The sequence below is a fragment of the Oncorhynchus tshawytscha genome, linkage group LG20 (assembly GCF_018296145.1).
Source record: "Oncorhynchus tshawytscha isolate Ot180627B linkage group LG20, Otsh_v2.0, whole genome shotgun sequence".
NCBI lineage: Eukaryota > Metazoa > Chordata > Actinopteri > Salmoniformes > Salmonidae > Oncorhynchus > Oncorhynchus tshawytscha.
The window spans coordinates 41,135,562-41,148,773 of record NC_056448.1 but is presented as its reverse complement, the minus strand read 5'-3'; the positions used below and the strand labels follow the sequence as shown (position 1 = coordinate 41,148,773).

The 13,212-nt window shown below is 45.0% G+C and overlaps 1 protein-coding gene across 6 annotated transcripts in view; it reads left to right on the top strand.

Annotated features, from left to right (window-relative positions):
- The window catches only part of psd3l (pleckstrin and Sec7 domain containing 3, like), a 156,612-nt gene that overhangs the window by 20,514 nt on the left and 122,886 nt on the right, over positions 1–13,212 (top strand). For 5 of the 6 annotated variants that reach the window (XM_042302669.1, XM_042302668.1, XM_042302672.1 and 2 more), the window contains 2 exons: positions 2,985–4,050; positions 7,771–8,265. In XM_042302669.1, coding sequence (XP_042158603.1) covers positions 2,985–4,050; positions 7,771–8,265 — 1,561 coding nt within the window. Of the gene's footprint in view, positions 1–2,984; positions 4,051–7,770; positions 8,266–11,678; positions 12,239–13,212 lie in introns of those variants that run through there. The other variant, XM_042302673.1, reaches the window with a different exon arrangement.

The window sequence follows — 13,212 nt, the reverse complement described above, 5'->3', positions numbered from 1 at the left end:
ACATGATACTTCACAACAGTATGATGTTATGCTGTTTGCTGTAGCTACGGCTACACTTGGCATGAGGCCTGAGACATTATCCTCTTTTTTTTATTTTTAAATTGTTCATTTAATAACATGCATGAAATGTGTCACAGTTGGACCCCTGCATTTTGCTGAAAAGTGTTCTTGAAATCCACTAAAAATATAGACTAATCCTGGTCTATTAATCATTCATCATCAGGCCTAATGCATACATTATTTTATTGGCTAATATGAATAATTCTAAATGATTAGTGCAGGACTGCCCAATTACAGTACTTAGCTATTTATAGTGCACTGTAAGAACCATACTGTGAAAGTTATAGGAAGCTCCTATATTTACCAGTTATTGATGAATCGGCCCAACAAGCCAATTTCTCTACAGAAAGAGGCTGTAGAAGTTGAGCCTTTGCTTTCACTGCCTTTTAGCCATGAGTTGAACAGAGCCTACTTTCCCAAAGTGCAATGAATAATTTTGGGGAACTGTAGTAGGGCCTATATAAACAAACCATTTTTCAAAGCAAGCCCATGAACAGTAGTTAAGTGCTGTGTCAAACATTCCCAGAAACTAGAGATGAATAAGTACTGTATAGTGATGTGTTTCTATCGTTCCATTTAGTGTGAACATTAGCCTGTTTGCTGAGGTAATGCTACATCTGCACAGGGAAGACTTCCTCTTTTTATTACCTGTCAAGAGCCAGTCCGATAAGAGGTCTCAGCCCTGACTGGTTACCCAGGCTATTTAGCAGGAGCTTAAAAGGTCATTAGTAGTCCACAGGGATTTGCAAACATCATCTAGACATCTCCCAAGTGATGCTGCAAAGTCATGACTTAGTGCTATCACTTTCACTCTGTCCACTATCCTATCCTTCTCTACAGGGGTCACACAACTGGTGATCCTCAGCCTCCCTCGTTAACTAGACATTATATACAACTGTTGTATAAGATACGCTGTCTGTGTCCAAAATGGCATATGAAGTGCACTACTATAGGGCCCATAGGGCTTTGTTCTAAAGTAGTGCACTATGCCTGACACAGCCTCTGTTCTGACGCAACACCAGTCTAAAGGTCTATTGTTTTAACTCCCTGTGTCACCCAAGTCATAAGTTATTTTGATGGCAGAAATCTAATTTAGCATAATAATAATAATAATAAATCCCCATGAAAATCCATACGTTTAATCTAGAGATTTTGTTTTGTTTTGGATGTGTCTCAATCCACCTCATCGGCCAATGTCGAACTTCTGCATCTGCGGTGAAAGGTGACAGAGCTAGAGCGGTGTTTATCAGACCAGGAGACATCCTGAAAATCGCTCTTCTCACACAATTGGAGTCGGTACAACCAATCTGCCAACTTCAGTCAGTGTAGCATCCAGACAGTTTGGGATACACACTAATATGACCCCTCTGTGGAAAGGTGAGACTCTCTAGGATGCCCACAGGCCTCACAAGACTTGCCTGAAGGTCCCCGGGGCCAGTTGAAAAAAAATGAATGGAAGTACAGTATATATGGAGATTGTTTAGTGCCAAAAATAAGTAGTTAAATACCTGTCCCAAAAAAAAAAAATGCTTCCTGATCTTTCTTATATGCTCAGATATAGGACAGAAACTTCAGAACAAACTTTCCTTTGGAACTATCTGTTGTTCCATGTAGGGAATCTTTTATTCATTGCGTTTGTATGGGCTAATGACAGTAAGGCCAAAAAAACAATTCCACATGGCTTAGTAGAACCCCCCCCCCACGGCTTGGACAGAGCTTAGACTCTTATGGGTTAAGAGACATGGCCATGAATCTCTCATGCTATGTCAGTCACTCTCCAGTAGAAACAGATATTGGTACAGTAAAAACAAGGAAATGCTGCCATCTAGTGTAATCGTGTTCTTGACATAACGTCTTCTATGACGAGGACATACAGTAACTGGAGACAGAGATTAGGGTCTTGTTAAGTAGGTAGGACATGGAAGAAAACGCTCTGAAATGGAGTGGTACGATCTGAAAAGGAACGATTGCTTTCTTTTACCGTAGCAAAACAGTGTGCCCTAATAAACAGAACCGTGTTGAACTCATTGTGTTGGTTTCAAGTCTGGGCCTATTAGCCTAAACAGGGCGGAGCAGGTTGCACATGATGTTTTTACTTTTAAGCTACCTCCTGTTCATCCAGTTCTGTTCTGGGTTTCATTAGCCTACATGCTAATGATGCTGTACCTTTGATGGTATTCACAATGTATCACTGTGACAATAGACCTCTTACTTGACCTCATCCACTCCACCGTTCATGTCAAATTAAACTGGATAATTGTATTAATTGACACAGCTGTCTCGTCCAACTCTTCGTGAACAGGTTCAACAAGAGGACAGAGCGAAATACTCCAGGATAAAAACCCTTAGGTGTATTTTGTTAATTTAGTAATTATACATTCTCCCTACATGGCTCAAAGCAGCTTAAAGCTGTTCAATATTTAACAAGATACTAAGGTATTCAATAGAAAAAAAGACCTGCTGTTTTGGCAAAATTGTATCCATCACACTCGGCTAATTTGAAATAAACGTTTGTGAATACATGTGAACTGAGCATGCTGAGCTTTGGTCCACTGTCTGAAGCCGTTTGCCGGCCAGTGAAAGGGACATCTGCGTGTGAAGGGAAGAAGGAAAGAAAAGGAACCGGCAGTATTAGTTTAGATTCATCCCAGCCCTTCCTTGGCACCTCCTAGCCCTTCTCCTTTCATGAAGTGGACACAGTGCCGTAGTGTTCAGACTACAAGGCTTATTCAGAATTAGTCCAAGAGAGATATTTATCTTACACCGAGAGGAAATACACATTGTTTCACATGCTAAATCAATATAATCTATCTAATGATGGTGATAGCGATGATAAGTAACCATTTATATATTTTTAAAGTGCACATGTGACATTTGTATTGATCTATTTATCTTGTAGTATTTGACACATCTCATTTTCTCAGTTTCAGCATCAACCTCTCACGTCTTAGCGGACGAGGGGAGTAGTAGCACCAGTCTAGACACCGGTCTCCAGGACGATGACATCGATGAAACCTCGCTGTTCCTGGAGATCGACCGTGAGCTGGCCAACCTGCTGAGCGGCCTCAGCGCCAGGAGCCAGAATGCTCCAGCCGCCCACGCCCAACCTGTGGACAGCCTACACCCAGCGGACAGTAGTGAACAGCAGAGCGCAGCCATCATGATCCCCTGTAGCGGTCAAAACGGGGCCTCGCAGGATGTGGCCAGCCGGACCTCAGAGAGAAACGGTGAGGGGGAGGAGACCAATGTGGACCTGGACATGTCTGGCCTGGGCCTTGTTCCACCGGGAGACCCACTCCTCTCGCCCACCTTCCTCCTGGACTCGTGGACGGAGGCGCTGCTGAAAGATACGGCTTCCCTGAGCTCCGCGGCCCAGAAGGCCTTGGGCGTCTCCACCGTGGCGGCCGAGGTAAACGGAGACTTCAGGAATGCGCCCGCTGCGAACTGCCAAGAAAAAACAAGTGCCGGCCTGACAGCTGCTGCATTCACATCTGGGCCATGCTCAGGGGCGGGTGAGGTACCCGTGGTGGACCAGTCTGAACCTCCCAGGAGGGGTTCAGAGGCAGCGACCGAGCCTGCCGGAGGGGGGCTGCTCCTGGACGAGGAGTCCCTGGAGGAGTCCAGTAAAATCCTGGCCGAGATCCCAGGCATCTTCACCGCCTTCCTAGACGGGGGCCAGCTGAGGGAGAAGCCCCCTAAGAAACTGCGATTTGCGGAGAGCCGGCCAGGGAGCACGACGACGGTGGTGGCGGCAACAGACGTTTGTGGTCAGATGGGACATGAGCGAGGTAGTGAGGACTCGGAGAAGGGACTGGAGGGAGGTAGGAGCTGCAGCAGTCTGAAGGTAGAGAGCTCTGTGGACAGTCTGAGTCCTCTAGAGAGACTCCCCTGCCGGCTGTCCCTGGAGGACGAGGTGTTCCGGGTGCTCCCTGACATATTTCTGCACCAGAGCCCTGATGGAGACGCGGCACGGGAGCCCAGCTCAGATAGGTACGTCACATATCTGCTATATTCCAAATGGCCTCTGACCCATAGCCACTCCTGTGGGTCTGGGGCTGTATTCAGCTTCATTGTTTTCTTTCAATGAATACAGTTATATGGATAGGAAGTAGCTGATCTTAGATCAGCACTCATACTTTGAGACACTTGTTACATACGGCCTCTGAAAGGACTGGACAGCTGTAATTAAGTTTAGTCCAAACCAGAACAGTCCATAGGGCAGGACGATCCAATCCTCTCAGATCTACAGATGTCCCTAGTCCCTAGTGCAGGGGTCTGAAACGTGTGGCTTTGGTGATCTATAATTTGTCAAAGTAATCAATACACTATCGGCCTAATAGTACTCGAATAAACACATCAAATTAGCTCTACTCACACTTGAACATCCACAGAAAAGGTTATTTGAAAACCGTTGAAGTTGACTACACCCCTTACTATTCAACACAATTCTGTTTCGTTTGAAATGCAGCCAAGTGCGCCAATGTCTCTCAATTTCTTTTTCTTTACAACAATAGTGAGCGATAGAGGTGAATAATATGAGAGAGAGTGTTGAAAACCCATGCTGTCTGCTGTACATCATACATGTGCTACAGAGTGTTGAAAACCCATGCTGTCTGCTGTACATCATACATGTGTTACAGAGTGTTGAAAACCCATGCTGTCTGCTGTACATCATACATGTGCTACAGAGTGTTGAAAACCCATGCTGTCTGCTGTACATCATACATGTGCTACAGAGTGTTGAAAACCCATGCTGTCAGCTGTACATCATACATGTGCTACAGAGTGTTGAAAACCCATGCTGTCAGCTGTACATCATACATGTGTTACAGAGTGTTGAAAACCCATGCTGTCAGCTGTACATCATACATGTGCTACAGAGTGTTGAAAACCCATGCTGTCAGCTGTACATCATACATGTGTTACAGAGTGTTGAAAACCCATGCTGTCTGCTGTACATCATACATGTGTTACAGAGTGTTGAAAACCCATGCTGTCAGCTGTACATCATACATGTGCTACAGAGTGTTGAAAACCCATGCTGTCAGCTGTACATCATACATGTGCTACAGAGTGTTGAAAACCCATGCTGTCAGCTGTACATCATACATGTGCTACAGAGTGTTGAAAACCCATGCTGTCTGCTGTACATCATACATGTGCTACAGAGTGTTGAAAACCCATGCTGTCAGCTGTACATCATACATGTGCTACAGAGTGTTGAAAACCCATGCTGTCAGCTGTACATCATACATGTGTTACAGAGTGTTGAAAACCCATGCTGTCAGCTGTACATCATACATGTGTTACAGAGTGTTGAAAACCCATGCTGTCTGCTGTACATCATACATGTGTTACAGAGTGTGAAAACCCATTGAAAACCCATGCTGTGTCTGCTGTACATCATACATGTGTTACAGAGTGTTGAAAACCCATGCTGTCAGCTGTACATCATACATGTGCTACAGAGTGTTGAAAACCCATGCTGTCAGCTGTACATCATACATGTGCTACAGAGTGTTGAAAACCCATGCTGTCAGCTGTACATCATACATGTGCTACAGAGTGTTGAAAACCCATGCTGTCTGCTGTACATCATACATGTGTTACAGAGTGTTGAAAACCCATGCTGTCAGCTGTACATCATACATGTGCTACAGAGTGTTGAAAACCCATGCTGTCAGCTGTACATCATACATGTGTTACAGAGGCAGTGGTTTAGACTGCTAGTCCACCCCAGGCCAAGTCTCATTGTTTTTGACGGGTTCATCTGTGGGGTATTTCCATCGTGGCTCCCACTACGTTTTAGTGAACATTTGAAAAAATGAATCTTCCTGTCAACTTGGTTCCCATCCCCCTGCCCTAGGGGCTATTGGGGGCTAGGTGTCTATTTGGAATTCAGCACTTCTCTCCTCAGCTCATCCCCTTGTGACCAATTAGATTGTCATGACTGAAGGCCTGTAAAATAAGATGTCAAACTAAATAGTGTGATTATGATTCACTGTTTATTTTATGGCACTATTTACACTTGATCCCCCACTATGTTTCAATATTTCTAACATCCGTAGCTTTTTTGTCCTCAGAGTTCCTTTTAGTTGCTGGATGTTTCCATTACATGGAAACGAGCATTGTCACAGTCCACAGAAATGTGTTGTTTTGTTAGAGTTTCGCTGAGAGGAGGTAGAAAGGTGCAAGGTCTCTGGGTTAATAATGGAATCGTGTGCTTTATAACTTCCTCTGAGAGTTCACCACAGCGGCTATAGGCCTCTATGACATGGGCAGTGCATTTAGCTGAGTTCACCACAGCGGCTATAGGCCTCTATGACAGGGGCAGTGCATTTAGCTGAGTTCACCACAGCGGCTATAGGCCTCTATGACAGGGGCAGTGCATTTAGCTGAGTTCACCACAGCTCATCCCCTTGCTATAGGTCATGACATGGGCAGTGCAAGATGTCAAACTAAATAGCGGCTATAGGGCACTCTTTGACATGGGCAGTGCAATATTTCTTCCGTAGCTGAGAGTTCACCACAGCGGCTATAGGCCTCTATGACAGGGGCAGTGCATTTAGCTGAGTTCACCACAGCGGCTATAGGCCTCTATGACAGGGGCAGTGCATTTAGCTGAGTTCACCACAGCGGCTATAGGCCTCTACGACAGGGACAGTGTATTTAGCTCTGTTTGAGGAGCAGGAAGTAAGCAGTATGATGTGACCATAAACAGCAGTGGGACCAAAGATGTTATCATGGGGAGTGCCAAGCAAGATTCTGCACTAGTTAACTCGTACAGATACTGTTGAGCATGTGCAGGGGAGTTACACGCTTCCCTCGAGCAACATGATAGCCGCTTGACAACAAATGCTGACGAGATTAGCATCTTGTTTTTTACTCTTCTTGTTTGGGTTGCAAGTTGCCCCCCTTCTTATGGTAGCGTCATATTGCTGAATCTAATCTATTTCTTCTTGGTAGAGAAACAATATCCTAATCCAAGCAATTCAGGCCAGGTTTCAGTACCCTCTTGTGGAACCAGCCTGATCGCAGCGTTCTCCATTTTGATTCACTTCACTATCACATCAGTCAGGCCTTCCTCCAATAGATTGGCGTTTGGAACGAGTTAGCAAATGACTGGTCCAATCCGCATCCTTTCAGAACCAATGGGTGGGTTTGTAGGACAAAATCACAGGTGGCCAAACTGCTTTGAATTAGACCGTCCTGGTTGATTGAAGGTGATCCAATTGCAGATGAGGTGGTTTTGAATAATGCCTCTCATTAAAGGTAGACTCAGACCATAGAGGATGATAGAGGCCACTAGTGGCCAAAAGGCCGTGTTAGCATTCCACAATTTTTAATGTAGTAAACGGGATGGGACTTCCAACTTCATTGACTCATCCCTCCTGGTGACCCTGTTGGAGTCATGTTCAACCGGGTCATCAGGAGGGATCAGCCAATAGTGAAGAAAAATGGACTACTTCAAAATGGAGATGCTATACTAGCGCAGATAGATAGAGGACTCATCTTTCTATCTCTATGGTTCAAAACATTTCATTGAGGAGGAATGCCAGATGGATATGTACTGTGAAATATAATGGCTAAGGTTTCCCACAGGCTAGTTTGAATTTCAGTCTTCTTCTGCTAAGTTAAGACTAAGACTTGACTTTTGTCCCCAGTCATCAAAGTTTCCATGATTGTCTCTGTTTGTCCCCGACTCCTCAGGAGTACGAAGACCAATGGCAGCGAGGACCTGTCGGATAACCGGGATGGCAAGGAGACATCGGAGAGCCAGGAGGCCACCGACGTCTTCAGCTCGCAGTTCGAGAGCATCCTGGAGTCAGACCGTTTCCGTAGCACCCTTTACAGCAGCCTGGACTCTCTGGATGCCCTATCCTCCTCGGCTGACGACGAGGCGGATTCGGGCTTCACTTTCGACATGCCCCTTACTCCCATGATCCAGCAACGCCTCAAGGAGACGGGCCACTTCGTGGAGTTGTTGCCCGACGCGGGGCGCCAGCGGGAGCGCCAGGAGCTACTCAGCGTCACGACCACGGGGAAGGGAGGGAAAGCCGCCCTGGAAGTGACGTCTTCCTACCTAGAGGAGGTGGTAGCGAGTGGGGACCCCGCTTTCAGCGGCCAATCAGATAAACATTCCAGCGGACCCCTGGCCAATGGGGTGGAGCGGGACCCAAAGGACTGGCTGCACGGCTGCCTGAGGTAGGAAAGAATATACTTTATTATTGTGGCTGAATAACAACAGGCTCACTGTACTGTTAGGCCTGTACTCTCAGAGAATTTGTTATAGGTTGTAGCACTTCTTACACTGGCACTGAACAGAAGGTTCAAGGTGATTTATTCTGCATAAACTTATAGAAAGAGGTGAGGTGTGTGTGTGTGTGTGTGAGGTAAATCAACATGCTTCCTTACATAAGGCAACACAAACTAGTGGCATGGGTTGACAACTAGAAACAACTACATGTCTCAACAACCTGTTCATCTATTTGTCCTTTGACCTCCTCCAGGGGCACCAGGTCCTGTAGTTGTAGGTTGTCTGAGTAATGAAAGCAACATATTCCATGCTCTTGTTCTAATGCTCGGGTCTGTTAGTATTAAACAAGATTGAGATCTGAGCTTGTATATGTTTTTCATTCCGAGCTTGAAGAGAGGACAAATAAAATGGCCTTATAAATAAGAATGTAGCAGTGTTTGAGCCTGCGTGTTGCTAGTGATGTCCACCCGGCAGCACTGTAGAGATCACAATGGTGAGTTAGACATCTCTGATTTGTGACAAAACTAAGTAGTACCACCATAGTCAAATACAGTAAATCAACTATTTTCTGGCGGCAAAGGAAAAACAAGCTTTGTGTTTGTAATAAAACCCCAATACGCAGCTTGAGTTTCCTGACAAGGTTCTCTACATGGGTGGTGAAGCTCAACTTCTCATCCATCCAAACTCCCAGACATTGGTACATTTTGACTTGCTCTATATAATGTTCTTTCAAGGTGTATATGAGGTTGTGCCTGCACCAATCTTACCCAGTTCCTGCTTCACAGTGCCTGGCAATCTTTTTTTAAAATTTATTTGACCTTTATTTAACTAGGCAAGTCTGTTAAGAATAAATTCTTATTTTCAATGACGGCCTAGAAACAGTGGGTTAACGCAGAACAACAGATTTGTATCTTGTCAGCTCGGGGGTTTGAACTTGCAACCTTCCGGTTACTAGTCCAACACTAACCACTAGGCTACCCTGCCACCCCGTTCCTGCTTCACAATGCCTGGCAATCTTACCCAGTTCCTGCTTCACAGTGCCTGCCAATCTTACCCAGTTCCTGTTTCACAATGCCTGCCAGTCTTACCCTGTTCCTGCGTCACAGTGCCAGCCAATCTTAACCTGTTCCTGCTTCACAGTGCCTGCCAATCTTACCCAGTTCCTGCTTCACAGTGCCTGCCAATCTTACCCAGTTCCTGCTTCACAGTGCCAGCCAATCTTACCCAGTTCCTGCATCACAGTGCCAGCCAATCTTACCCAGTTCCTGTTTTATTACTATGGTAATGCTGCCCTCTGCAGGACACATCCTTCTGTTGCAGTATTCCATGGGGATAATGATACTAGAGGTCCACTGCCTTGGGTAAAGTTTAAACTCCAATTGTATGAATCAATATCTCCATTATTCAATCCGATATCTATGATTACAGTTTTGTTTTGATATGATTACAGCCTAGACTATATCTAGTTATGTTTTGATATGAATTCAGCCTAGGTGTTAAGAAACACGCCTCAGTGTCTCCTAATATACAGACATAGGTAGGTTTTTGCATACTTTCTTCCACTCCAGAGACACTTAAAAGAGCAGTTTGTAAATCCATCACCGTAATAATAGGCTTTTATAATTGGTTTGCATGAGCCATTAGGGTCAGGCCATTAGGGTAATTTAATACATTATTGTTTTAGCACAGTGTACCATGGACGCAACAAAAACATCTCGAAGGCACAGAATTGAATTTGTACAACCCACCAGCTCAGTTACAATAACTTTGCTATCGTGCTTTGTGGTAAAGCATTCTTTTGTGAATCCTAAATTGGCCATAATCAAATAATGTCTTATTGTTCTATACCTTGACTTTTTAGGTGCTCTCAGAATCAACATTTAGTCTAGGCTTACTGTACCCCTCCACGAGTCAAAACATTGTAAACTTTGTTCCTGTACTTTTTTAAAAAGCTAACAGACAATAAAACCCAGAACTGTAAGAGCACAAATTACATTGGAAATGGCTTTTAGGATTTGAGGTCTGAATTCCTGGGCACATTACTGAGCAGGAGGCATTGAGTCTGCAGACATTTCCTTCCTTTTCCCAACAGAAATGTGAAAGCACACAGTAAATCCTCCACTGCATGGGTGGGGTGCAGCAGGGGTAAGATGTATGCTCCCTTAGATTATTTTCTTTAAAAAGGAATATACTATTTCAAATAGGGCTGGCACGGTAATTGTATAATCGTGTAACTGCCGATTTTATAGATGAAGATTGCCATGAAAGTAAATAACTGTCATAACCATTTTTTTGTGTTGAATGAACAGCTGACCAAAGACTCTGGTTGGGCATTTGTGCGGTTTAGTCCATTTCCATGGTAACACAAACTCTTTACAACGTGATGAAACTTGTTGTCGGTGTTGTAGCAAATTAGTCTTCGGTTGCCTAGGAACCTCCCCCCCTCCCTGCAGCAGCAGCACATGCCTTCAGGAGAGGAGAAAATAAATAAATAGAAAAATGTACAGTGACCGCGGGCATTTGGCTGACAAAACGTCATCTTAAATTCCAGAACCGTCACAGTCCTAACTTCAAAAGCGTCTCAAGCCAAGTGGTCTGATCCTGCCTCCACATTTGAAAGGAAAGCTTCATCCTGGCTTTGATGTTTATCATCGACCTTTGATAGGAATTGACTCACATCATGTCAAATTGCAAGGATGGATAAGAGTAATGGGTCAAATTAATTGATACAACCATCTACCCTTGAAAAAGGTCAAATGAGCAGTGAATTGTAAATAATTTTTCTTTACACTTGGCAATAATCTATCCTAATTTCGATTCATTCAGAATTTTATCCAATGGCTCTTGCATCCAATTTGTAGTGAGCTTTTTGTAAAAGATTTCTTCTGAAACACAGCCTATTTAATACGCGTCTCCAAACACTGCAGCTATTATATTCCATTCGGGAAAATGAATTTGGCATTCAATCTGTTACGTCACTGCAGTACATCATCAGATGTTAGGTATCTGTGTTGTGAGCAGAGGCTCACACTGTAGCTTACTATTTCCAGCATGTGTGTGCAACTGACATCCCTCTGCGAAGGCATTTTTTTCTCATTTTACCACCAAGCCAGGTTAGAGGATATTAAGCAGCAGTGTTATTTATAGCCTGAGTAGAACAGCAGACACAAGCCCCGCAGAGCCCCGACTCTCACACTCATATGGTGAAGGACATAAATACCCCCCCCACACACACACACACACACACACACACACACACACACACACACACACACACACACACACACACACACACACACACACCCTGCCTGCCACCACCCGAGCAGCCAGCACAATCCCACTTCTTCCTTCATTCATGCTTCTGTGAGGAGTGGCCTCAGCACACAGTCAGGGCTCAGGCCCCTTCAGCAGATGGGGAGGGAGGCAGGAAGCAAGGCTCATTTCCAGCTGGATATCACAGGGAGCACCGTGATGGACTAAAACTCGTGTCCTCTCGCCGGCTCCCTGCCGCACGCATGCAGACATATACATACACACACACACACACACACAAACACAGACAGACAGACACACTCCAGCCAGTCGGGCCCAGAGCTTTCGGCTTCAAATGAATAAGCAGAATCGAGGCTTTCTACCTGTGTTGTCCTAGCAGCAGCAGCAGCAGCAGCAGCCGAGGGCAAGAAACAGCAGTGCTCTTGTCTCCATGTAGGTCAAAGCACAGAGCGCTAAGGGACCCGGCCGCCGGTCACATGGCGCAGGCTAAAGCTAAAGAGTTTCATTCTTAGGGACTTTTCTCCTCTTCCTCCTCCCCCTCTTCTCCTGCTGGTGAGGCCGGCTTCCTATGGGCTCCTTTGTATCGGCCTGTTTCTCCCAGCCAGGCCCAGCCGACGCCGCTGATGCAACTGAAAGCGACTCCATCCAGTAAGTGGCGACCTTCAGCAATGCATGACATTCTGCCTTATCGTCATGACGATGGCTGCTCCTAGCCTTTCTTTCATAGGCTGTCGGCTGGGACAATGCAGCCAAGCGGTTTGCTCTCCTCTCCTGCTGTTTAACGTGTGCTGTGTGCTCTGCAGTGTGGCTTGTAGAAACAGTTGCCGATTTACTCTCTCTCTCTCTCTCTCTCTCTTTCCCTCTCTCTCTCTCTCTCTCTCTCTCTCTCTCTCTCTCTCTCTCTCTCTCTCTCTCTCTCTCTCTCTCTCTCTTTCCCTCTCTCTCCAGCAAAGGTTGTTAACGGGAGGCTTTGCTTTGCAGTATTAATTTTGTTGTCCTTTTCGCCCTCGCTCTCTCCTTCTCCCAGGAAGTGGGTGGTTCCTATACCACCAGGAAAGAGAACAGGAGTATGACAAGAATAGTAATGTACTGTTCAATGTCATGCTAATTGGAAAGCCATTTGAGATATTAGGCCCATTTGAATATTTGCTGTCTGGGTTGAGAAAATATAGCCTCTCTGGGCATTTAGGTCAAGTCTGCAACTGTATAACGTGAAGCCCACTAACTCATCCAGGACCGAAATGCAAAAGGCCATTCAAATGAAAAAAGACATGCTGTTTACTTTGTACACACAAGATAGACAATTGACAGTGGTACATGTATATGTCATATCAGTGACCATTGAGTTACAAGCAGAAATGGAAAGGACTAATCTCCCATAAGACTTTAATACTCAGTTTCATTGCATTGAATTGTTAAAACCTTCATCCTTCCTGCACGTGTAGTTCTCTACATCCAATTTGGTGTTGTGGGGAGAGTTTCATGCAACATGCAGATCAAAATGTAGCAAGGCTGGGAAAAAAGCTACTTTAGTGTAAAAACATTTTTGTAATTTTTACAGTTGATATTTGCAGTTAAAATGTGAGATCAAATTTTATTGGTCACATACACGTGGTTAGCAG